This window comes from Podarcis gaigeae (genome assembly GCF_964106915.1).
Source record: "Podarcis gaigeae genome assembly, chromosome: 11".
NCBI lineage: Eukaryota > Metazoa > Chordata > Lepidosauria > Squamata > Lacertidae > Podarcis > Podarcis gaigeae.
Window position 1 is genome coordinate 55,439,768 of NC_139687.1, and position 27,095 is coordinate 55,466,862.

The 27,095-nt window shown below is 41.9% G+C and overlaps 1 protein-coding gene across 5 annotated transcripts in view; it reads left to right on the plus strand.

Moving 5' to 3' along the window:
- The window catches only part of SMAD2 (SMAD family member 2), a 40,609-nt gene that overhangs the window by 6,283 nt on the left and 7,231 nt on the right, over nucleotides 1-27,095 (plus strand). For 3 of the 5 annotated variants that reach the window (XM_083702840.1, XM_083702841.1, XM_083702843.1), the window contains 6 exons: nucleotides 6,669-6,953; nucleotides 19,136-19,225; nucleotides 20,279-20,472; nucleotides 23,401-23,535; nucleotides 25,217-25,291; nucleotides 26,882-26,935. In XM_083702840.1, the coding sequence (XP_083558966.1) occupies nucleotides 6,718-6,953; nucleotides 19,136-19,225; nucleotides 20,279-20,472; nucleotides 23,401-23,535; nucleotides 25,217-25,291; nucleotides 26,882-26,935 (784 nt within the window). In that variant the 5' untranslated portion in view covers nucleotides 6,669-6,717. Of the gene's footprint in view, nucleotides 1-1,623; nucleotides 1,806-6,668; nucleotides 6,954-19,135; nucleotides 19,226-20,278; nucleotides 20,473-23,400; nucleotides 23,536-25,216; nucleotides 25,292-26,881; nucleotides 26,936-27,095 lie in introns of those variants that run through there. The other 2 variants (XM_083702842.1, XM_083702844.1) reach the window with 2 other exon arrangements.

Sequence of the window (27,095 nt, forward strand, 5' to 3'; positions counted from 1 at the left end):
TTATAATATGCACCGTAACCTTCCCCTCTCTTATTGCCACTGAGAAGTGACTTGAGTACACCAGCTGCGACTTATCTGCTTCTGTTTTCCCCTCTATTTCACTCCTAGTTTGCTTTGTTTCCCCACTTCTGAGATAACTGGTTAATGGCCATCCTGGAATTCTGCGCTTTGATAAGAGGCACTGAGAAATATGGGAAATAGACACAAAGTGGTGATAGTATTCTGAACTTGATAATACAGTGTAGTATAAGTGGATATTCTGTTGGCTAAATGTGAAAAGGCATAAGTTTTACTGTTACACTGTTGGTGAATGATATCATAATTATGATATAATTTTACTATGTTTTTATATGTGCCTGTAAGCTGCCCAGGATGGCTAGGGAAACCAGCCAGATGGGTAAGGTATAAACAATAAAATTATTATTATTACTATTACTATTATTATTTTAAAAAAACCACCTTAATGGCAGTATCGGAATCTACAACCATGTCTAGGTTCCCTCTCTTATTTCTGCAAAAGTGGCATCTGGATCAAGTATTGTCCTTTAATCATGTGAATGGTGCCTGTAAATCAGGCATAGGCAAACTCGGCCCTCCAGATGTTTTGGGACTACAATTCCCATCATCGCTGACCACTGGTCCTGTTAGCTGTTAGTTAAGGATCATGGGAGTTGTAGTCCCAAAACATCTAGGGGGCTGAGTTTGCCTATGCGTGCTGTAGATGAATGCAGAAAAGTTTATACCAGGTTTTGTACACCGGGCTATTGTTTAAACAATTTAAGGGTTTTCAGATGTACATTGTATTACCCTTTGGACCATGCATGTAAATTCTGTAATTGGAAGCATCCCTTTAGGGGTTTGACTTGCTAAGTGAGCTGTAAATTCTGCTTTCCAAATTGGATTTAATTACTTCTATTCTAAATCCACAAGACAATACCTAAGCTTACTTTGTTAGAATATTTGTAATTGTTGACCTGTTAAACTGAATTGCTGCAAGTCATGAGATAGGATTAGTTGTTCCATGAAGTAGAAAGTAGTTGTGGCATTTGTGATCTCTGGTCGACTACAAGAAATAGAGGTTCCTAAAAGTTAAAATAATATTCTTTGAAGTCTGTGAATTGATGAGGCAAATTGTTGACTTCAGTTGTTGGTTTGTTCTGGTTTATGGATGCTTGATAAGAATGTTGTTCTGCCCCAAAAATGACCAAGAAGTAAAAGTGAACAAATGGTTTCTCTTTTTGACGTACATTGTGACTACTATAACAAAGGAAGTTTGAACGCTTTGAGAGCACTAGTGAAACCAGTTCCCTTTTCATGCTACTTTCTATTTATACCCTTCTCTTTCTACATTTTGTGGCTGTGGTCTGCAGATCTGCATGATAGTTTAAGGCCAGCTTTGAAGTACATCAGAAATTATATTTGCTTTATTGTATAAGTCAGAGGTAGCTAACCTGTGACCCTTCGGGTGTTAATTTTAATTTTATTTATTTGTAAAATTTACATTGTAGGTCAAGTATCAACTTATAAAACTACATAAAATGGTATACTGAAAAAAATTATCAGCTAACATTCAGAATTTAATTCTGTATCTAACATTCCTCCATCTGTCCTTCTCCAGTATTCAAAGTTCAAAGGTCCTGGTGCCAAAAACTGTTGTCAGTGCCTGCCTACAGTTGGGGAAGGAGAGGAATCCACAGTCAGGGTTCCACCACTGAAAAGTCCTGTTATGAGTCTTGCAGCCTGGACTTTATTTGGTGGTGGTACAAACAAAAGGGCCTCCTCAGTGAATTTTGGATTGCCTTCAGGTTGGTACCTATGTGGAAAGAGGCAATTTTATTAGGTGTCAAATAACGGGGGTCAAATAAGTGTTTAATTTTTGTAATACATAGAAGATGGAACTCCCTTGGGCGGTTCTGGGCTCACCTTCCTTGGAAGTTTCTAAGCAGAGGTTGGATGGCCATCTGTCATGCGTGCTTTAGCTGAGTTTTCTACATTGCAGGGGGTTGCACTAGAAAGATGACCATTTGGATCCCTTCCAGCTCTATGGTTCTATGGTTTCCTGCTTCAACAATATTACATAAAATATCATTTTATGTAATTGTATTTTGTATACATTATAAAATTTACAGATAAAAAATGTTCTATTTCCAAACAAAACATTTAAATAGCTACCTTTCTACCAGTAGGACAGCGTGGGGGGCCACAGGAAGGAAACAAGGTCGAAAGGGGGCCACAGTCAAAAGGAAGGAGGTTGGGAAACACTGGTCTATAGTAATCCAAGATATGTTCTATTTGCTCTTCGGAGTTGAGAGCCCTCATGTTCTGGCAGCTTGAATGATCGAATAATTTTGTCTCTGCTTAGCAGCTGAAGGGTATTTCTGAGCTGCTGAGTCTGCTAAAAGAGAATGCTCCGGCGCTATATTCAGCAAGGAGGAAATGCGACTTACGCTGGTAGAATGCCCATGTGGTCAAGGGCTCCTTCTATTCATCTCTTGTTATCCATCCTACAGCATGAAGTTTCTTGTTCCATTTGAGATGTTCTCCAAACCTTTCTGTGTGCTTTCCTTATTTCCCAAGATACCAAATTTTACTTTCTAACTTTTGGTGGCTAGGGAACATGGATTCCAGTTCTCCTTGTTCGTGATCACCTGACTTCACACTCCACCACACTGGGTCACACTCTCAGCCTAATGTATCTCAGATGGTTGTTGTGTAAGGATAAGAGAGAAAAATAGGGTAACCCCCATGCACAGTGCCCTTACCTCAAATAATGAAAAAATATGGCTGTAAATGTGAGACAGCATTAAAGACCTTTTAGTCTTTTTGGGTTATTGGTGGATATGAAATATCTGTGCTCTTTCTATTTCTGCTTTGTATTCCATTGCTGGCTGTTGGAATATGTAACACTGATCAGCGCCTCAAGTGTTTTTAATAGAAATGAGTAATTGCTGTGGTACCTTTTTTTTTTTTGGTTCATTTTAAAGCTGATTAGTTTACTGTCATGACAGGATCTTTCAGTTTTCATTAGATGTTTAACAGACCAAGTAGGTGGATAAATTTTAAAACCAGTCTTTTCCCAACTTGTTGCCCTTCAGCTATGTGACCACAGTGACTGGGGTTGATGGGATTTGTAGTCAAAAATGACTAGAAGGCACTGAAGGGAGACTGGTCCAGAACATGAGGATTCAACGCTGAATCCAGCTTTGCCAGCATCCTGTTTCACTCTTGTGGAAAGTCTGTAAGCAGGATCTGAAGGACCCGGGGCCTGGAATTTGCATATAATTCTCATGACTTTAACCATTGATGCACATCCTCCAATTCATTTAACCCCCTTTTAAAAGTAATCTAAGTAAGTGGCAATCAGCACATTATGTGGCTGCAAATTTCATAAATGGGAGTGCTTTGTGAGGAAGTGTTTTCTTTTGTTTGTCCTGAATCTCTGCCCATCAATTTCATTGGATGAGCCTGTGTTCAAGTAGTAATGAGAGGTGAAAAAGGTGCATTTCTCTACACCATGCACAATTTCTTAAACCTCTCTGATGTCCGCCCTCCAATTGCCTTTTTTTATAAACTGGAGCTGGGAGGAGGGAGGGACCCTTTTTTTAGCCAGAGGGCCACGTTTTCTTATGAGGAAGCTTCTGGGGGCACATGCCAGTGACAAGCTGCTCAAGAAACGAAAAGTAGGTGAAGTAATGGATGTGACTCTTACCTTTGTACAGTATAGTCATTGAGAAGCATACAGCATATGTGAAGTCTGTATGTGATCAAACTGATGATGGAGGAACGATTTAGTCTTTGAATCAGACAAAGGCTTCATAATCTCAGTTCAAGCCATAGAGAATCTGAAATGCTTTTCCATTTTATATATACAGTGGTACCTCAGGGTGCGAACGGGATCCTTTCCGGAGCCCCGTTCGCTTCCTTAATAATAATAATAACAATAACAACTATAATTATAATTTATTATTTGTACCCCGCCCATCTGGCTGGGTTTCCCCAGCCACTCTGGGTGGCTTCCAAGAAAGATGAAAGATACATTAAAATAGAACATGAGACACGAGGGCGCGTGCGCTGGTTGCGTTTTGCTGCTTCTGCGCATGCGTGTGACATCATTTTGAGCTGTGCCTTCGCAAGTGGCGAAACCCAGAAGTAACACGCTCCGTTACTTCCGGGTTGCCGCGGAGCACATTCAACCCGAGGTATGACTGTATGTTCCTATTAATATCCAACTTATAGATGGAACCTGCTCTTCCACAGCACGGGGATGAATGAAAATAGGTTCTTTGAGAATTAATTCCCCAACAGAACCCCTTAATTAGTCTTGATTGGAAAGATAACCTATATTTCCTAATGTTATGGTACTGTTAAACTTAATCCTCATCTTGGTAAAGAATGAATGCAAAGTGCATTTCCCTTGAAGAAATGAGGTGCTTTGTAGCATTAGCAAGTTGCATCTCTCTTTAAAGTGAGCCTCGGTCGTCTTGCATGTTCTCAGATGCATTATAAATCTAGTATATGGTGTTCATTATAGCTGTGTTAAGGCCTTTATAAACATTTTGATTTTATGTTGGAATTTTAACTGCAGGGTGTTTAGTCAGTTCAAGATGCTTTGCATGAGAGCATTTCTTCAAACAGGAAAGCTGTCCCTTTTAATTTTGCTAAGTAGTAGTGTCAGAGCTGAGCTGGTTTTGCTGCTTGGACTTTTTTACCCCATTTGTTGCCAGTTGAGTAGTTGGATAGAACTGAGCACAGTGGATGTGGTTGGCAAAAGAACTGGTTACAAGAATGGAGTTTCCACCTAAACATCAGGAAGAACTCTCTGACAGTAAGAGCTGTTCTACAGTGGAGTGGACTTCCTTGGGAGGTTGTGGACTCCCCTTTAGAGCATTTTAAGCAGAGTTTGGAAGGCCGTCTGGTATGGATGCTTTAGCTGAGATTCCTTCCATTCAGCATGCTGCTGGTTTCTCCCGGCTTCCATTTTTCCTCACCATGCTTGTGTAGAGAAGTGCAAGCTGGGGCCTTGCTTGTGTTTCTGTCTTTCTCTTTTGCCCTTTTATTGGAGCACTTGCAGGAGAAATAGGGCACAAGCTTAATTTGGCACTGTTTTGCCTAATACCAAGTTCAAGCTTTTCTAGAATCAGCTGCAGCGGCCGAGTAGAAAGAGTCCATTTCTTCCTCAACGTTAGAAAAACAGATTTCCTTCCACCCACCCCTTCATTTTTTTAAAGATAAAACAAAATTTATTAGAAATCTGTTATTTAAAGACATTGCTTTCTTTTACTAAAGGGTAAACATCATTTTTACACCTGCCCCTGTGTAGTTTTGGGTGTTGACCGGAGGTTTCATGATACAGATGTTTTCTGCAATCCAATAGAGTGGATCTGCTGGACCCCAATAGCAGGAAGAAAAGAGATGTCTCCACAGTTCAGACATTCACAAAATCAGACATTCACAAAAACATGGTCTTGATCGTGGGAGAGGTGGGATCTTGTACCTCTCCTTACACTGAGCTTGGGAGTGCAAGGTCCCCAGGGCAATCCTCCCCCCCCCCCCATTTCAAGAGGAGGAGGAAAACAGGGAATTGCCATGCTTGCCAAAGGAGTGGTGAAGAAGGATGAGCAATTGCATAATTCTCAGTGCTATACAACAGAGTTCATATTCTGCAGTTAATTAAACCTTAGTCCTCGGGACTGAATTCTGCATTCTATTTTTGTGGGAATAAACCAGATCTCTATGCTCTATTTAAATCCCAATACCTGAGGTTTCTCCTGAATTTTTTTGGCAAACAACTAATAAACGCTGAACAGGAGAGATGTGTGAAGCTTGTGTGAGAGATGTGTAGAAGCTTGTGGTGTCTTGACACTGCAACCGTTTGCAAAGATTGCACATAATCAAATGTAACTGCAGTCATGAAAACCAGAAACTTGTTTTCAGACTTATCCTCATTGATTGAGCTTTGTAATCAGTTAAATGAATACAGAGACTCTGATAATGGACTTTGCTGAGAGTGGCTAGCACATTGCGCTGTGACAAAGCATTATGCACACATTCAGCACTCTCATAGCTGGTCTTGACACAGAAATGTGCAACCTTTTCCCCTGTTACTCTTGAGTTTTAGAATTTATTTAAAATGTATAAAAAGAACTTCCCAACATATATTGGAATCACCAGAAGACACCCTTGTCATACCATTCTAGTATTTTTCACACCAATTCAAAGGAAAAATCTGTCTCCCCTAGTTGCAAAATAGACGTGATAAGCTGAAATTCAGGAAAAGTATTTTATTTATTTCTGCTTAAATCTGTTGCTTGCTGTGATGCATAGGATGTTGCTTGGGAACTTGTTTACAAGGATTGGTGAATTGTAGCAAATCATGCATACATTTTCTAGGGACAACTGAATGATTGAGTTATGCCTAATTAATGCTACAGTTCTATGCCCATTTACTGTGGAGTAAGACCTGTCAGAATTGCGTAGACTAAAGCATGCATAGGGCTCTCTTGCATATCGTCCTGGTTTCAGTTGAAGTTAAGCCTCAGCAAGTAAGTGCAAATGGGAATGTGGGTGCTCATTCTTAAAAGAGAAGTACCATGGTCAGAACCCTTTAGATTAGATGAAAGATCAGTGTTCTTCCTTCAAACCTTCTAATAGATTTCTTCTTTCCATAGGTTCTAAAGGGCAGCTAAACCATTGCATAAGTTGAGCCACATCTGGGCCATGTCGTCTATATTACCGTTTACTCCACCTGTTGTGAAGAGACTGTTGGGATGGAAGAAGTCTGCTACTGGTTCAGGAGGTGCTGGTGGGGGTGAGCAGAATGGTCAGGAAGAAAAATGGTGTGAGAAAGCAGTGAAAAGTTTGGTGAAGAAGCTCAAGAAGACAGGACAACTGGATGAGCTTGAAAAAGCAATCACCACTCAAAATTGCAATACAAAATGTGTTACAATACCAAGGTAAGAACTCTATAGATCGGAAACAAATCAGTGCCAAAGCAAACAGCAATTTAAGTCTTAAACTAAATAAAAAGTCCTTCAGCAAGGTATTTAATGGTACGAATACCTTTTTACATGGGTTTACTTTCCTTATTTTGCCTGCATTTTAAGCTAACTACATTTTCTTTTTAAGTAGTAGCTGGGATAGTTAAATTGTATTACCTAGATTCCTTGCTCTACTGATATGTGTATTCCTAGAAAGACGTATTAACTGACTCTTTCCTTGGTCAACACTTCAGTTCACTAGCCATGTGTAAATGCCATCCTACAGTTTTATGCACTGGTCTTGCTTCAGCGGTATAAAACTACGTTTTCACAATATGAATGGGTCTTAGTTTGTCTGTTTCGGTTCCAGAATGTCTGCTTGTCCTCTGTTTGGATTTCTGGAACATCCTTCTGGTGCTCTCAGCATAAGAAAGGAAAGCTTCATGTATGGTGAAGTGGAAAGTATTCTTTGCAGCACAGGTATCCACCAGGATCGGATTCCTTCATGACTTCACACATTTTAAAATTACGCTCACAGCAGTCGAAGGTCAATAAGTATAACTAAGATGCAAGCATTGTTAGAATGCAAAGTCCATTATAAAAGGCAGTTATAGAAGCTGGTAGTAGAAAGAAAGTAGAAGAGAAGGAACTGTGTTAGCCCAGTTTGAGTAAATTGGTATGCAATTTTGTTTAGAGAGTTCATCTACATATTTATCAGGTATTACTGAGGAAGAGGCACCACTGATTCTGCAAAGGAATTGTTTCTTCTTTTATATTACAAATTATTTATGGCTGTTTAAAAAAATGTAGGCAAGATTAATTCATCGATACAGTGTTACTGGATATATAAAAAGCTCTTTGGAAACATTGGTGCCCTTTTTGTTGAAAGGTTAGAAATATAGAAACAAGTGGCAAGTATTCTTCATGGTTGAAGGGTAAATGTGCAGGCAATGACTGATTTATGCGCTTCCGATTGATGTGCGATTGCGCATGTGCACACAGCACTGAACCTGAAAATGTTACCAAAAGAATGGCACGCTTTACTCGGGCCCTACCAACACGTGTGGGGGTCTGGAACATAACCCACGCAAAACGAGGATCGCCTGTATATCAGAAGGTGTATTCCTCTTCTAGTGACCCACTCAGGATTTAAATAGCACTTTAGGGGGGTGCAGTAGGCACAGATGCTCATAAGACTGTTAAATCCGGATGCACAATATTTTTCATTTTGATGTGATTTATTACAACTGTTATTTACTGGACAAATTATTTAAATAATAATTTTAACCTTTAAAATTTTATAAATAAGTGGAGTGGATGATACTGGAGTATGGTAAAATCATGATGAGTGACATAGAAGTTAACTTTAAAACATCCTAGTTTATGGAATTCCACGCCATGGGATGTTATGACATCTTGCCATAAGTAGCTTTTCAATAGTAATTATGTTGGGCACAGGTTTGTTAGTCACTACAGGTGGTAAGCCATAAGTATGGCTTCCTTGAAGAGACACTAGCCCAGGGAAAGGAAAGTCATAGGTCTAGCCCAGGCATAGGCAAACTCGGCCCTCCAGATGTTTTGGGACTACAACTCCCGTCATCCTTAGCTAACAGGACCAGTGGTCAGGGATGATGGGAATTGTAGTCCCAAAACATCTGGAGGGCCGAGGTTGCCTATGCCTGGGCTAGACCTATGACTTTCCCTAATCAGTTCTTTTGTTCTAAATGTAGACAAGTACAATAATAACCACCCACTACGTTTTCAAAAGACTAATATAATCCTGTAGGGTGGCATGTTCTTTGAGCTTTCATTTTTATGTGGTCTTAAGACTCCCAATTTAACATATGGGAGTGATCTTGCTTTTTTTAAATTAGAGTTGGCAAAGTCTCCAAAGTCCATGGTGTAAAACAAACTGGAGTCAGTCCTTGGACCATATGTTTGACAGCTCTATGCTTGAGATCTCAGTCTAATTCCTTTGCAAGCAAGTAACCCAAACATCACAAAGTCAATAAAGCTGCTGGCTCATTTGCTTACTTCTATAGAGTTTCTCTGTGACACCTTCTTCCATGTTTTGCCCTCCTGTTGACACTAGTGGATCATTTGGTAGCTGCAGTTGGAAATTTAATTAATCTTACTCTTGGTTTTCCATTTCTAAATTTAAAAGACAGATTTATGGGACATAATTAGCAATCAGTCATATGGTTCACATCAAGCCATTTGCAGAACTTCAGTCTAACATGGAAAACAAACCAAGGGTTTCAAACGTGGTCACAAACAAGTCATATGCTGTTGCTCAGTGAAGATAAAAACGCAAAGTTGCTTATTTATCTCCTGAAGGTTCAAGCTATTTATTGGAAAATTGTTTCCAGAGTTCTTGGAAATTGTCACCCCACGTTCACTTTCAACTTAGATGGAAACCCCTATCCAGAGCCTATGAAGAATAGAAAAAAAGGTTTTAAAATAACTGCATTTTAATTTAAAGGGGAAAGATCAGATAATACAGGATGCTTCATCAACAGCTCAGATTCTGCCAAACTGAACTATTTGCTTGAACTGACCATCATAGAGCCTAATTAAAATAATCTTGACTACATAGCTGAGCCAGCTAATCTTGTTTTTTTAAAAAATACTTTAGAGTTCGACAATAACAAAATACTGCAATAACTACTACATCAGTTCATTACAACTGACCATCTTTAACAATAATTGAGCCAGCTAATCTTGATTTTTAATGAATTATAGATACACAAAACAAACTATACAGAGAAAATAATAAATTCATAATATATAAGTCAAACATAGTAACTATATATATAGAGAGAGAGATTGTTAATCTGGATCTTAACAATATTTCACACCAGTAAGGCAGATACTTGTTATCAGCATTATATCTTCATATAAATAATTAGTATCCAGAGTTGTTCAAATGAACAAAAGTTGTTAACCACTGAGGCTGTATCCCACTATATGGTCTCCACTTAGTAGGTATAATTATATTTGTTGCTGTTAGGAGGTTTCTTACTAATTCCAGATGTTCACATCTTATAACTCTTTTAAAATGCCCAAGTAAAGTATATAAAGGGTTGGTAGTATAGAGTATCAAATCATCTTGTCTGAGCTACAGACTTCTTCTAGGTATAGTGTTTGTATAACTCCATGTGTGAAGGAAAAGGAAAAGCGATTCAAGTTTCCCACATTTCCCACAGTTTATCTTCTTTTGAAGTAATGTCAGCTGTACAAAACCATGTAGAAATTTCATTTTACGTTAACACCCTGCTGCAAAAAATATTCTTTCATTGTTCATCTGAAATTCCTGTATATTTGGCAATTCTGTTTTAACTTAATTTGATTTCCTTTTAATTTATGTCTGGATATGTTTTTTCTGTTACAGTCTGGTCTAAATTTGCTTTTAGAAATGCATTAAATATTTCCAAACTCTCACCTCCATTTCTTAACAGTTTTGCTTTGGCATCTCCCACTGACCGCTCCAAATCAGTGCAAGAAACTGAGATATGAAAGCTAGGAGCTAAATCGCACCTTAAACCTAGGTGATGAGTGGAACAACGGAACTTCTAGGCATGCCTTTTTAATAAGAATACAAAGCTGAAAATGAAGGAACTGTAGCTAAAATATTATGTTCCTTTTTCACATGGTCTAGCCCTTCCCCTGCCCACCCCCCTAAAATTCTTAAGAGGGTCTGTTCTCCAGTCTTCAGAGAGTAGCTGGAAGTGGGGAGGCAGAAAAAGGTCCTTCTATCCTTCCACCCTACAGCTTTAATCTGAAATCTTAGGCACAGTACTGCATGCAGAGCTCAGAAACTGCTCGCGCTAATGAAATTCCCTGTTGCAAAATGTGCCTAGAACAATGGGAGTTTTGAACACTGCAAATAATAAACTTTGAATAAACTTCATAAAGCTATTGGGGTCTTGGGTGCATTTGCACCAGAGTCGAAGGACATTTCCCCTTCTCATTTGTGAATCAACTTGATTCATGCTGTGTGTGTTTGTGTGTGCAGCTATAAGTGCGGTTTCACAAAGAAAAGCAAGCTGTCTCGGCCTCTAGTGACAGATGGGTAAACTGGATACTCTCTGCTTTCTCTTGTAAGTAATTGCCTTAGATCGCTGGAAAGCACACTTGTCCAAGGAAAGAGGTATCCTAAGATGTCCTGGCTGCTTTCCAGGGAGCCTCAGGCATGACTGACCCATCCAGAGTGACAGATATGGAAAGAAGTGAGGCTCCCCCTCCCCCCCCCCCCGATTGCAGTGCTAAACCAAACCATAACCAAATGTGTGGGCTTTTGGATAGGAGCTTGCGACTCTGGTCATTTTTTGTTGCACTGCACTGAGCTAAAGCATAGTTTGTCTTAGTGCATTGTCAGAACTTGGTCATGGACAAACTATGGCACAGCGGCAAAAAGAACCACCGGAGAGCAACTTGGAGCCTCCACATTTGTGTTAAAGTGGGTTAACGTAACCAATGTATTCTAAGGAGCCAGTGTGGTGTAGTGGTTAAGAGCGGTAATCTCGTAATCTGGGGAACTGGGTTCGCTTCCCCGCTCCTCCACATGCAGCTGCTGGGTGACCTTGGGCCAGTCACACTTTTCTGAAGTCTCTCAGCCCCACTCACCTCACAGGGTGTTTGTTGTGGGGGAGGAAGGGAAAGGAGAATGTGAGCCGCTTTGAGACTCCTTCAGGTAGTGATAAAGCGGGATATCAAATCCAAACTACTACTACTACTACTACTACTACTCTTCTTCTTCTTCTTCTTCAATGGATTAAATGTTTCAGCCCTAAAAGCAACTAAAATGGTGTTAAATCTTGATAGCCATGATCTGCTTTATTTAGTAAGGTGATATTAGGTACTTTATCACTTTAGGTGCATAGTGTTATGTTGGTACATAAAAATACCTTGTGTTTTTTATGATATACCATATCCAGGGAAAGCACCTTTAGTAACCACACAGGTTACTAGTTTGAGAAATGCGGAAGTGGATTACTGGGTCAGTAAGGCATGCAAATTGAATGAATGAATGAAAGTGAAGTCTGAGTGCAGAGCTACTCTTGACTCTTTATCCGGCTAGTAATTTACAGCATAGTTTCTGGATAGTCACAAAAGGTGGGTCTCTCTAATTACTTCGTGGTGTTCTGTTGCCCTTCATTGTTCTTCTATGCATAATTTGTTGTACTCCTCCTTGATGCTTTATATGAGAGACATTTGGAGTAGATTTAACAATTCTTATCCCTGAGTAGGCTAAGTGTGTAGTACCCCATTTGAAGTAGGTGTTCGTTAAGCAGAGCAACAACCAGTAATGGTTTAGTGTGCTGAACCACTAGAGAGCACCAGTGTGATGTAGTGGGTAGAGTGTTGGAGTAGGATTGGGGAGATAGAGGCTCAAACCGCCACTTGACCATGAAGTTCACTGTGTGAGCTTGGGCCAGTCCTTATCTCTTGACATAACTTCACAGTGTCCTTGTGATGATAACACGGAGGGAGAAAATCATAGTTTGCTCCTTCAATCTCTTTGGAGGAAAGATGAGATACAAATGCAGTTGGCTTTAATGCCCCTTTGGTAATGGATCTACTTTTAGGGACCGATTAACATTCTAATAACATTTAAATGTGTTTGTGGGAGGGGAGGATATTGGTTGGTTTTTGTTTTATTATGCATTTTGCGTTCTCATTTTTTATTTTTATGTTGGGAACTGCCCTGTCATCTTTGGATGAAGGGTAGTATTCAAATTTAATAAACAATAATCTTAATAGTTACCGTATTTTTTGCTCCATAAGCTGCACCTGGTTTTTAGAGGGGGAATGCAAGACAAAAAATACTCTTTAAAGGGAGCGCTGAGCAGAGCCTGTATGCATCCCAGGCTTCTCAGCGCTCCCTTTCATGAGCCACGTGGAGCGTCACTGATGGGTTGCCCTTATCCCTCCTCGGGGAAAAGCCCCCAAGAGCCGCACACGCGCTCTGCATGGCTCTTTAAAGGGAGCGCGGCTCTTGGGGGCTTTTGTGGGAGGTGGGTGAAGCGACAGAAGCTAGAACAGTGAGAGGGAGTGCATCGATTTCTCGCTGTTCTGGCTTCTGGGATAGCTGCGCAGCCTCTTCAGGGCAGGGGGGTGGAGGCTCCCCCAGCCCTGAAGAGGCTGCGCACGGCTAAGCCAGAAGCTAGAACAGCGAGAGGGAGCGCTGCACAGTGATCCCTCTGGGATAGCTGCACAGCCTGCATTTGCTCCATAAGACGCACACCACATTTCCCCATACTTTTTAGGAGGGGGAAAGTGTGTCTTATACAGTGAAAAATACAGTAATCCCCCTCGCTCATCTGGAACCATTTCTGTATGAGCCGACATTCTGAAACTTCATATGATGAAGTAGACTTTTGGCCATTGATGGACAGAAGGTGCCTTGTAACCTAATCTTGGACTAGTGGCCAATTTTGGCTTAGTGATGGCATCCTTACAAAGAATGCCTGGATAGCTCAGTTGGTTAGAGTGTGGTGCTGATAACGCCAGGGTTGCAGGTTCAATCCCCATATGACAACTACATATTCCTGCATTGCAGAGGGTTGGACTAGGTGATCCTCAGGATCCCTTCCAACTCTACAATTCTATGAATGCTTGACTAAGTGGGCTTAGGTCTGATCGTTCAAAAGTAATTATGGCTGAACAAGAGTGTTTACTGAAGGTCACTTAACATAGATGAGTTATGTCTTAATTAATAAATCCTGAGTATGCACGCTCAGGGTTGTAAATGTAAAACACATTGGTAGACTATGAGAATTCTAATAAAGGAGACCACACAAGACTTCAGTCTCGTTCTCATTGTTGTGGCTCATTCTACAGTAAATGTTAGTCTTGAAATACCACAGGACCTGTTCGGGCTAAGATAGGGAGGGATGCATACACTTCTGTTCCTATCTTTTGTTTTAGGTCTGCAGTTTCCTGTGGAACACAGGTCTGAAAACCTGTTATTGCTGCTTCAGTGTACAGCAAGGAAAAAAGATGCTTGCCTCTGAAATCCCACAGCTGCTTCGCATTTGCCACATCAAATGGAGAAAAATTGTGTGAGAAGGGTTAAGCACACATCCTGCTTGTTCTCCCCCATGCAAATCTCCCTTGGTTTTCTGGGAAGTGAGGACTGAGGCTCCTAGAACAGTGAATTCTTAGTTGGACCTAAAGTAATGCTTACAACTTCCTGTTCTTCACCAGCAGGAAAGGAGGCTAGTTCTAACCAGGCAGTAGCAACTGCCCAAACTTTATCTGGCGGTTTCCGAGAGTTGCATTGCATATCTGAAAGGAGGCAAATGTGAAAAACTGTAGCGCACAATCTGATGCTCATCACTGCAGCTTGTCAAATTCTGCTTAAAAACATCTTTTGTCTGCACATCTTTCGTTGTGCACCTTATTATCACCTCTGTACACTCCTAAGAAACTTGCTAAGGCAATCACTGTTGAAGGATTTGCTTCGTGGCAGCTCTGTCAATGCTTCAAGAGCAGTGAATTTTAAAAGTAGTTTCCATTTACTGCGGTTTTCCCAGTAGTGATGTATGGAAGTGAGAGCTGGACCATAAAGAAGGCTGATCGTCGAAGAATTGATGCTTTTGAATTATGGTGCTGGAGGAGACTCTTGAGAGTCCCATGGACTGCAAGAAGATCAAACCTCTCCATACTGAAGGAAATCAACCCTGAGTGCTCACTGGAAGGAGAGATTGTGAAGCTGAGGCTCCAGTACTTTGGCCACCTCATGAGAAGAGAAGACTCCCTGGAGAAGACCCTGATGTTGGGAAAGATGGAGGGCACAAGGAGAAGGGGACGGCAGAGGACGAGATGGTTGGATAGTGTTTTCGAGGTTACCAGCATGAGTTTGACCAAACTGCGGGAGGCAGTGGAGGACAGAGGTGCCTGGCGTTCTCTGGTCCATGGGGTCACGAAGAGTCGGACACGACTAAACGACTAAACAACAACAACAACAACTTGAAAACAGCTCCTTATAATTAGCATTCTCAAATTCAGATGGCACGTGTGGAAGGTCGTGATAGACCTTTCATGTTTAAAGGAGTTCCCTCATTTTTGCTCTTCTTCCTCCAATGCTTAAACATTTACCACAGTTACTGCTCTGGGAGTTAACCCATTCAGTCTAGTGACCCCAGATATATATATGTAATAGACCTTCCAGCTTTGCCTTCCAAGCGTTATGGGTAGAACTGAAACATGTGTCATTCTCCATCATCAGGGCCTTTGTGTGCTCATACTAGAATCTGAAGCATAGAATCACAACTGAATTTGTGTTTCGTTTCCTGAGACATTTTCCCCAAAGTTTTATGGTAGAAGGAAACACTGCCTTTGACCACTCAGCTTTCGTCTTCCTCCCAACACAGTGGAGTCAGGAGATTCTGGAAACCATTTGAAGCAGAGATAACTGGCTATTAAAGGCTTACTCACACAGAGTGCACATATAGGACCCTCCCATATTAGATTACATATTTGGACCTGCCATTGTAAGGATGTACATATAAACAAGCTTTTCAAAATCATCCCACTCTCGGGGAATATGTATTGTCTTTTCTAAAATAGTATTTCTGATTCAGGGTACCAGCATAAATGGCCTTATTAGAGCTTTTAGTGAATACTTACAAAACACAAATGTTTGGGCTAAGTTGTTGTTTTGGCAATGAATTTGTATTAAAAGGTAAAGGTACCCCTGCCCGTACGGGCCAGTCTTGACAGACTCTGGGGTTGTGCGCCCATCTCACTCAAGAGGCCAGGGGTCAGCGCTGTCCGGAGACACTTCCGGGTCACGTGGCCAGCGTGACAAAGCTGCATCTGGCAAGCCAGAGCTGCACACGGAAACGCCGTTTACCTTCCCGCTGGTAAGCGGTCCCTATTTATCTACTTGCACCCGGAGGTGCTTTCGAACTGCTAGGTTGGCAGGCGCTGGGACCGAGCAGCGGGAGCGCACCCCGCCACAGGGATTCGAACCACCGACCTTAAATTTTCAGTTAGCCAGGTAGCGTCAGAATAGCAAAAACATATAGTGATTTCTGGCATCCGGAACCTTTGCTAAGTTTTCTTTTAACTGGGTGAGGGGCTTTCTAAAAACTTAGCGAGTCAACAGGAAGTTCTGGTCAACCTTAGCAGGTACTAATTTCCAAAACCATTCCTCTAAAACTGTGCGTGCCAAACGAAAAGCTGTTTTGGAAGCTTCTTCCAAAGGGAGAAAATGGTCTTTTGGGCTTGAGACACTTAAGAAACTGTTTTTCAGAAATGTCCTTGTGGTCTGCGTATGAAACTTTCCCAGAAAGTTAACTTAATGAAATACAGAAAATGAATGAAATGCAGGAATAAAGCGCAACAGCCTCATTTTATTTCCAGGGGGCTTCAATGAGGTTGGAGTCAAGTGCTATGCTTAAATATTTAATTTTCTTACATCCATATTATTCCTTTCTTTTGTCACGGAACCAGTGCGTATCCAGGCACTAACTAAATCCAGAATTGCTTAGCTTCAACAAATTGGTTTTTTCATGGGCCTTCAGCCCACACCCCGGGGACTGCAAGGGTATAGATTAGGCATGTGAGCAACAGACAAAACCACACACACACACACACACACACACACAGGACTGTTTTGTGGGACCTCCTTGGAATCTGGTGAATTGAACATCTATAGGTCCTAGTGATAGCAGCTAAAATATGATTTTCTAAATTTTAAAAGGTCATTTGTGGCTGCTGTCAATACTAGAGTGAGCCAGTGCCATCTAGAATTCAACCATAATTTAGGAATTGAGGGGCGGCAGCTGCTGCTTGGGTTACTTGGCTGTATGAATTTTCCCTTCTTGCCTCCTTTAACAGGTTCTTCATTGGAGTTTAACACCCCTTTTTATTCAGTTTGTGAATGGTATATGCATAGCACCAAGAAGCTGTTGGTGGGAACTTCCATGGGGGAATATGCAGTCCTCCGTGGCCAAGTCCTGGTTCCTCAACTATGGTTAATTGTTCTGAGCCACTTAGGATATCTTTCATGTGCGATAAACGAGTGTTGATCAGGATTGTTTATATCTGTTGAACACAAGCGGAAAATCTCAGATGAAACATCCACAACACTTTTGTGATTACAGTTTATGAGCAGGAACAGTTTCCAGTTGATAGATAGTTGCTGCAAAACCTTCATAGGTTGAGTATTGAGTTATCTTTTCACATGCAGTGGTGGCTGGAAGAAAAGCCATGCATGGGAATTGGCTCTGTTTCCAGCTAATTGAAGTCTCTCTAAGAAAAAAAATATATATATTTCCTCAGCCATTGGAGTGTGATGGGAAGTAAGACCAGAAATGGACTTGATATTTTCAAGAAATGTGTGTATTTTGAAGACTACAAATAACCACTTGCTGGTCAGAATCGCATCAGGAATTCCAGTCAGGAAAAAATTGTGGAAGTTTTTCATTCTTCTTCTGCATTTCAGCTACAGAAGACTGTCACTAGCAAATCGGGCTAGTGATATATAGCACACATACATTTGGGCTTAGAACCTCAATACCCAAAGGACCACCTTTTTTTTCATAAATCTCTACCTGACCTCCAACATCTACAGAGGCACTTCTCCAAGTTCTTCCTTATTCTGAAGTGCAGGAAGCTACAGAGAAGGCTTTCTCAGCAGTGCCCTCTCACCTCTCAGTTTTGGAACACACCCCTTATTAAGCTTGCCTGGCTTAATGTCTTTTTGGTGCTAGACAAGTCCTTTTATTCACTAAAGGTTTTTAGTGTTTTAATTGGTTATTTATTTATTTATTTAGCAAAATTAATAGGCAGCTTGATGGTTAAAACAAACCCTCTAGTTTACAAAAAAGTCACTTAATATAGTGCTAGTATCTTTTATTGATATAGAGTATCTGCTGTCAAGATTGCTGTGTTACATGACAGTGAAGAGGTGTGTTAAGTCTCCTGCCTTGTGGTTCTGATGGATTTCAGTGCTGTGCCATAATTATGTTTTATGACTGTGTAGCCATTTAAACTGTGTCACCCAGAGAACCCCCAGGGTAAGGGGTGACTCAAATATATTCAAAGAGGTTATTTGTTTATTCATTGTACTTGGAAAGTGAATTGAGGAAATCAAAAAAGCGATGTGTTGACCAGTCACTGTTGGGTAACCGCTAGAGTGAAGGAAATTCTAAGCAAACGAAGTTTATACCACTAAGCGTGTAAATTGGCTTGCTTCTTTTGACTTGTGACATTTGGCCATCCAGAAATAGGGTATTATTGCCAGAGAGTAAGGTGCATAACTGAGAACTCTTCAGGTAGGTGGAAAGCAAAGTCCAGCAGCTGGTTCTTGAAGAATACCAAACGGTATAGAATAAATAGACAGTGATATTCCATGTAGGCATTCTGTCACTGGTATAAATCAGGTTTGTTGTAATATTGTACCCATATTGATGACGTTGGTTGCTGGGACATCCATTAAATCTTTGTCTTTTGAGAAATGACTGCCATTTTTGTTTGGCAACTTAAAGGTTTTTTGAGTTAATAAATGGCATTTCTTGTACCTTAAGTTGAGCTGTTTGAACTTCTCCTGTTGGATTTCAGCCTGCATAAATGTGTACTTTGCAACAGCATAACATTGGACGTATCCTTTTTCTTATATGGCACTGAAGAAAATGGGAGAGGATTGTCATAAGGCCTTTCCACTACACAGAAAAAAAAAGCCTGCACATTCAAGCTAATAATAGATCTACATCGCTCTTGTGGTTCCTGATTGCTGTGTTAACAACTTGTGGAAATCTACCATCATATTGACATGGCTTAGTCTGTGACTTTTCATATGCTTGCAAATATACTCCCTAAAGCTAGAAGATGCTATTGTGTACTGCCACGTTGAGGAGGTTTTGCCTGTTTTAAGGTATATTCAAAGTATGCTGTTTGCTTAAACCCAGCGAACTTGTTCACCTTTTTGGAAACATCATTTTACCTTGAATCACATGTTCCATTTTATTGGCCTTCTTCATATAGAATATACAGCGTTTGAGGCTTAAGAAAAGCTGCATCTTCTATGTGAGAGGAAGCTTTCTGTACATTCCCCCCATGTCTTTACATCATGGTAGTTTGAATAACCATGCTTCCATATTCACATCAACTTTTTTGTTTTTGTTTTTTTTCAATTTTATACACAGCACTTGCTCTGAAATTTGGGGACTGAGTACACCAAACACGATAGATCAGTGGGATACCACAGGCCTATACAGCTACTCTGAACAAACCAGGTGAATATTCTGCCCTGTGTCTCATTGTAGAGATCTTGTGGGAGGGTTGGCTTTCAAGGGTCTTGTCTAGTGGAAATGCTTCCTAGTCAACAAAGCATTTTTTAAAAAACAAACAAACTGATTTTGCCTTAAGTGTTCTCAGCTGATGTTTTAACCAATGAAATTCTAATTTTGGAAAAGGAAAAAAAAAACTCTCTCCACATCAGTGCCGTTCTGAAAAGGGGAAAACTTGGGGTGGGGTGGGGGATGCAACCATATGGTCTGTACTTGTTTAATAAGAATTGGGGGCAAGTGTGTGTGTGTTTAAAACAGATTGCACACTGGGGGGGGTTGGCGGGGCGTGGGGTTAGCTGATCAGGTATCTGCATTCAGAGACTTGCGGAAGGTGTGGGACACAACTTGGGGAGTGAGCAGCTTGTTTAGGTTTTTGATGGTTTTTTTTCCATGTCACCCTTACTCGCATTGTGTACTGAGGTTTGTCTTTCCCATCCCATGAGTCATAAACCATCTGCATTTGTGTAGGCCTAGGCAGTCTATCTTAAAACTAGCAAACCTTTTCAACTGGTAGCAGCAAGGGGTGCGAGGAACCGACCGTGAAACCACAAGCAAGCCCAGTGTATGCTGAACGCAAGCTTCAGGTTGGGAAGTGATGTGGATTGCTTGGAGATCTGACTGCTGTAACCTAACGCGCAATCTTGTATGTCAGAGATGTGCTTAAAGCAAGGAGCAGCGTCAACTAAAGTGTAGCATAGTATCCATGGCAAGCAGGCTTAGGTGTAATGTACTGTTTGCTTAGATGTGCAGTCGTTGTCACCAGCGCACCCTGTCACCCAGGGACCCCTTGATTTCAAGTGCCAATAATAGTAGTGTATGCTTTAACGATAACACTACCTCTTACCTGAGAACATCATAAATGTCTTTTGTTGGCTCTCTGGTTTAAAGGGGTGGTGGCAATGAGAGGTGCTGTATATGCTAATGATACGGAATATCTTGGCTTATATTTGCTTCCTGAGAACTTCCCTAAATGTTCTGGAATACTTTTCCTCCCTTTAGGTCTCTGGATGGCCGCCTGCAAGTATCCCACCGTAAAGGATTGCCACATGTTATTTACTGCCGTTTGTGGCGCTGGCCTGACCTTCACAGTCACCATGAACTTAAGGCAATTGAAAACTGTGAATATGCTTTTAATCTTAAAAAGGACGAAGTATGCGTAAACCCTTACCATTACCAGAGAGTGGAGACTCCAGGTAGGAAGATGGCAAGCTGCTCTTGGCGTATCGGTGTCTGCTGCCCTGGCTTCTTTTGCTAAGAATATTACTAACAATGTGTGCAAAGCTGAAGTGAAAGGAGTCCATGTTATTGTTTTGGAATTCCAAGAGCTTGAGTGAGAGCTAATCCAAAATTTAATCGGACAATGGTGCTTAAATGTTGAAAGGCATTGTTGTTGTATTGAATGCATGTGTTTGGCGCCTCCCAGGATAGTTTGGAATTGCAAAATGTTAACAAAAATGCTTGCAGCTAGGGCAGCAGAGCGTCTCTTTCAAAACTATTTGTTCTCAGTTGCAGAGACTCGGAGCAAAACACAGTACTTTTAAACATAAGTGCACATACAGCTTAAAGGCTCCCCCCTACTTTTTTAGTCATAGCCACTAAGCTGACTTGTATGCTCAGCCTTTTTTCATATCTGGAGAGTGGACTCCATAAGTGAGCAGCTACTACTTGGAGTGCGTCTCCCTTGTGGCTTCCACCAGTAAAGGTTCAAGCATCAGTAGCAAAAAGAGGTGCATGCATTTAATTTTTTTATTGGCATTTGTACAGGGAGCTTAGAATGTTGCGTCTCCACTCCTGCTTTATCTTCACAACCCAGCCGTATGCTGGGAAATAATGTCTGGCTCAAGGCAGCCCAGTGACCTTTGTTGCTGAGTTGGGATTTGCACCCTGGTTGTCCTAGTTGGATTTATGTTCTGTAACAGAATGTTGGACAAAGCTGAGAAAACCAGGGGTCAGATGTTGACTGTAAAACTCATTGGTTGGCCTCGGGCCACCCTCTGTCTTCCAGCCTTAAACCTACCGTATTTTTCGCTCTATAGGAGGCACTTTTCCCCCTCCACAAATGAAGGGGAAATGTGTGTGCGTCCTATGGGGCAATGCAGGCTTTCGCTGAAGCCTGGAGAGTGAGAGGGGTCGGTGCGCACCGACCCCTCTTGCTCTCTAGGCTTCAGGAAGCTATCCGCAAGCCTTGGGAGCTCTGCGGGAGTTCCCGTCGGGCTCCCAAGGCTTGCGGATAGCGCCCTGGGCTTCGTGCAGATATCGGGCAGCCCCACAAGCTCGGGGGACAGCGGGGAGGCAGAGCGCCGCCATCCCACTGTTCCCCGACCTGGTTTGGAGGTTGGCGCTGGGGAGAATCGTGCTTTTCCCCCAAAAAACTAGTTGCGTCCTATGGGCCAGTGTGCCCTAAGGGGCGAAAAATACGGTAATTCAAAGAGTGGTTATGACTAAAAACAGGGAATGCCCATGATATCCAAAACTGCATGGAGGAAGGGGAAATAGATGCGACTGCCCGTCTTAAACTTTTCTGCTTGAGAAAGCACCTATGGAACGGAGAGCCAAGAGACGAAGGCTGAACCAAAGACCCTTCGTATATCTGTTGAGGCTGGGGTTGCATTCTCTCTGAAAGGTCAGGTTCATAGTTTGGGGGGTTGGCTTCACATTCCTTGTTGACTAGTAGTATCTTTTATCAACCTAAGGTCGGAGCTAGCAATCAGCCTATCTAGATACAGTGGTGCCCCGCAAGACGAATGCCTCGCAAGACGGAAAACCCGCTAGACGAAAGGGTTTTCCGTTTTGGAGGTGCTTCGCAAAACGAATTTCCTATGGGCTTGCTTCGTAAGACGAAAATGTCTTGCGAGTTCCTGCGGGGTTTTTTTCCTCCCCCCCCTTTTCCCAAGCCGCTAAGCCGCTTATCAGCTGATCCACTAAGCCGCTTATCAGCTGATCCGCTAAGCCGCTTAACAGCTGATCCGCTAAGCCGCTTAACAGCTGATTCGCTAAGCCGCTTATCAGCTGATCCGCTAAATCGCTAAGCCGCTTATCAGCTGATCCGCTAAGGCGCTAATAGCGCTAATCTGCTAATGGGCTTGCTTCGTAGGCCGAAAAAACCGCAAGACGAAGAGACTCACGGAACAGATTCTTTTCGTCTTGCGAGGCACCACTGTACAGTGCAGCTTAAATCCAGTCTGGAAAGCTGGAGTCTCCTCTGTCTTGGGCTACATTTTGAAGACTGGAAGCTTCAGCTGGTGCAGAATGCGGTGGATTGGAGGTCACCTCCAAGGAGCTTCCTGAATGAATAGGGTAGTTGAACCCAGGTCTTTTTTTATTTAAGGAAATGGCTTTTTGCAGCCCTTTCCCACCTGGCCTGGAAGGATGGGCCCCTGACTGACTCCAGCTACAAAAGCTGAGGCTGCTGAACAGCGTTTTGGGTTGGGGTATTGTTTGCTTGAGGGGTGGGGTGGGGCAGGTTGTTGCTCTTTTTGATACTAATTTTTGGTACCCTTATTTTAGAGCTTACCACAATTTATGTCAAAAGTGTTTAATTCGGTTGTGATTTTTTTATGTTTATTGCTTATGACTACTTTTGTTATCCTTGTAATTATGTGTTTTTTCATGTTGTAAACCACCTTGAGCATGGTTTTAGCTATGTTTTGTTTTCAAAAGTTGCTCATAAAATTTATTAAATAAAATGAATTAAAAAATAAATACATCCTGCTTGATTCCAGGGGAGATATCGCTTGCCATGTTGTCCATACTGGATACTTGTGCCCTCTCTCCTACCTAATATTAATCTTTGTCTTTTTTTCTTGAAAAACAAAACTGATCATCTGGTCATTATAACTGTTTGAAATGGATATTATCTAACATACTGAGGCTGCAATCCTGTGCATGCTTACCTTTCAGTAAGACCTATTTACCCAAGTCAGTAGCTGTGCAATTCTGTGGTTGTCTGTTGAAGTAAATCCCAAAGTGGGAGTTATTTCCAAGTAAACATCCATAGAACTGCACTGTTAGTTCCACAGATAGGATTGATGCAACTTAGTGTTTGCACTAATCTAGCAAAACTATAGGAAATCTAGGCAGTCTCGTTAACATTTTTTTGGAATTTGTTTCTCCTCTCCCAGTTCTGCCTCCTGTCCTCGTACCACGACATACAGAGATTCTGACTGAACTTCCACAACTTGATGACTATACTCATTCCATTCCCGAAAACACTAACTTTCCAGCAGGAATTGAACCACAGAGCAATTACATACCAGGTATTATGTGAAAGCAAATGGCGTGACGAGTGGCCTCATGCCATCTGAAGGACTAATTTCAAGTACAACAACCAAAGAAAAAGCAAATAATGCAGGGAGGAGGGTAGGGCACCCCAGGATTTGAGTTTCTTTGCAGCGACTGTGCTGGTGGTAGCTTCTCTGTTCAGCTTTCAACAGAATCTTTTATCAGGATTGATAGCCTGCCCAACTCACAATTGAGTTTGGTATCAGTGGATTGTTGGGAATGGACTTGACATTTGATCATCTGCTAACATCCTGGATTTGGGATAAGAGGCACAGTCCACTCAGGCTTCTAGTGGATTTTAATGTGTAGACAGTAAACGTGTACTAAATTCTGCTTTCTTGTTCTGTTCTTCAAAGCCTAATTCAAGGTTCCAATCTGTATAGGCTGAGTCCAGGATATATTTGAGAGTACTTCTTACATAGAAGCCCTCTTGTCCTTTAAGATCTGCTGATAGACCCCTACTCGCTCTCTTGGCTATGGGATGTCAGAGACCTCAGGCCCAGCATTTTTTGCTTAGAGACACATCTCAATCCTCTTCCTGAAGATTTGTAAACCAAAGAAGTGTTGCGTCTTCTTTTTCCAGGCTTTAATCCGTGTAACTTCTGATGTGCCTCTAACCCTGTTTAGCCACAGTTTGTTCCCCGACATCAGGGGTCAGCAAACGTTTTCAGCAGGGGGCCGGTCCACTGTCCCTCAGACCTTGTGGGGGGCAGGACTATATTTTGAGGGGGGGGGGAGAGAATGAACGAACTCCTATGCCCCACAAATAACCCAAAGATGGCATTTTAAATAAAAGGACACATTCTACTCATGTAAAAACATGCTGATTCCCAGATCATCCGTGGGCCGGATTTAGAAGGCGATTGGGCTGGATCCGACCCCCGGGCCTTAGTTTGCCTACCCATGCCCTACATTGATTTGGCTTTGTGATTGTTCTAGTCTCTTATATTTTACATATAAGCCACCTGCAGTGTTGTGGCAGGCAGATAGGATCTACACTATGGAAACAGATCCCGTATGCTTTAGATATTATTGGATACACATTGATTCATTTTTCTTAACATCTTTTTTTTTAAGCTATTTAGGTTGCCATACACTTCATGTTCTAGAGCAGTGTTTCCCAACCTTGTGCCTCCAGCTGTTTCTGGACTACAATTCCCATCATCCCTTGCCACTAGTCTTGCTAGTCAGGGATGATGGGAGTTGTAGTTCAAAAACAGCTGGAGGCACAAGGTTGGGAAACACTGTTCTAGAGTACCTGTTCCCCAAGGGAGGAGGGAAGATGAGAGGTGTTTTTGTTTTCTCCCTGGAAGACTAGAGCCCATTGGCATGTCAGTTGGTATTTGGCTTGCTTTGGGCTGGTTATAATCTAGCCCTTTTTGTGGTGCACCCAGATTGGCCTGTTTTTCAATCAGCTCTGCTAGAAATCCATCCACCCACAGTGTAGGGGGCATGTAGCCTAGAGAGCAGGGGAAATGGCAGGTGGCTGGTGGGTTTTATTCCTGTTTCCTCATGTAACATAGACAGTGGCATAATGAGATCCCCTGCACTCCCTGCTGTGTGCACTCTTTAATTCTGCAAATTTTGAAAGCTTTAACGTGTGCAGGTTGTACATGACACTTTCATTTAATGGCTCATTGATTGTACTTTTGGTAGAAACACCACCACCCGGCTATATCAGTGAAGATGGAGAAACCAGTGACCAGCAGTTGAACCAAAGCATGGATACAGGTAACAGTCTTAATTCTTACTGAAGACTTTAAATATGTAAGGGGCCCCTTTCCACAGTTCAAGGTGGCTTACATTAACAAAATGAAATCTAATTGTGACTCAACATGGGGTTCAGCTCTAATTTAGGCTGACAGGCAGTGCACTCCTTGGAATATGACTCCACTTCCAATTGTATCAGCTGATAGGTACATTTCGCACTAGCTGCAGCTTTCAAGTTGCCTTCATGGGTTGTCTTGAGTTGTGGTCCCTTGTAATAGTTAACTGAGGTTACGAAAGCATGGATCCGTGTCTCAAGATCCCTTTCCCCCTAAAGGTGTGAAGCTTTTGCAGTAACTGTGGTTGGTAAAGGAGGTTTACCACACCACACTGCCTCTTTTCAGCCCCAAGGTATGCTTGAAGGCAGGAAGTGGGATCAATGTAACATGTGCAAGCTACCTTTGTCTCCCTCCTTACTATAGAACCAGTAGCTCTGTTAAGAAAGGAAGAGAGTGAGGCAGCTGCACACCTCTTCACAGCAGGAAAGAGGCAGGTCTTGGGGCCCAGCTCTGATGTAAAAACCCTCGGTTGTTACAAGTACAAACTAGAAACAAGCCTGGCTTTTGATACCCCAATTTGTTAACAGGCTGTAGTTTGAGTGAGCTCCACTTTGCCAAGTTTGGATGCAGCAAAAAAGAAGGGCTATCCGTTTTAAACTGTGCACTAGCCCTAGTCCAATAAGCAGTTGTTGTGTCTAAACCAGACCTTTAGTTTCTGCAAGTGGCCAGGCAAGCATTTGAGTTTAGTGCAAATCCTCTTAATACTGTACTCTGCCTGAGTTATTTCACATAAGCAAGGGGCAACGTGGCCTTCAGTGCCCAGGGTCAAAATGGGGACGCTGTGGTTGGTGAGAGGTTGAGGTGTTGTGGAGATAAAGGTCTGCAAAGATACTCTGCGCTGAATGTGGGTCATTGCTTGGGAAGTCTTGAAATGTGTCAAGAGGCATGAATTGTATTGTGTGCAGATCAAAGAGCAGTGCTTGTCGTAGGACTAACCTTGCAAAGTTTTGTCTTTTTCTTTGCGGAGCAATCATGTAGTGGCGAAAGCACAGGTTATCAGCTTGTTTGATGGTGTTATGTGTATGGGGGTTTTTGTGTGTGTCCGTCCCCCCACCCTGATCCCATAACCTTGGGTTTTTGTTTTGTTTTGCTACTCCTGATAGGGGTAGGCTTAAGTAGTAAGCCAACCGAAGTTAGCCGAGGAAACGGTTCAGTTTCTGCTCGCCTTCAGTTATGGCAAATGCTCCGTCCCAGGCTGCAAACATGGGTATTTCTCAGTCTTTGTAATACAGGGACAATAGTTTCTGTGCATATGGCATGAGGTTACTGGCATTTGTCAAGTTAGAAAAAAGCTTGCCTTTGGCTCACTTTCCAAAATATACTTTTGCTGAACAGTAGCAATATTGTAGCATATTCAGAGTAAATCTAACATGGGATTGTGCTAGTGAAAACGGGTCCCAGGACCTCAAAACTGCTGCTGGCACAGCCTCCAAATGTGATTACTAAAGTGATTTTTTGTTGTGAACTAACATTTTTTTTTGTATTAATTCCTCAGGATCTCCAGCAGAGCTATCTCCCAGTACACTCTCTCCTGTCAATCACAGCCTGGGTAAGTTGTAAACACTTCTTTATAATAAGTGAGGTAAATGTGCTTGCATTTGGTTGGTTATATTAGAATCCATTGCAGGTGGAATTAACTTGCGGAGTATGGGGAGAAGTGGTTTATCGGGGTGCGGGGATTAGCAGGGACAGTCTCTTTTTAATTTTAT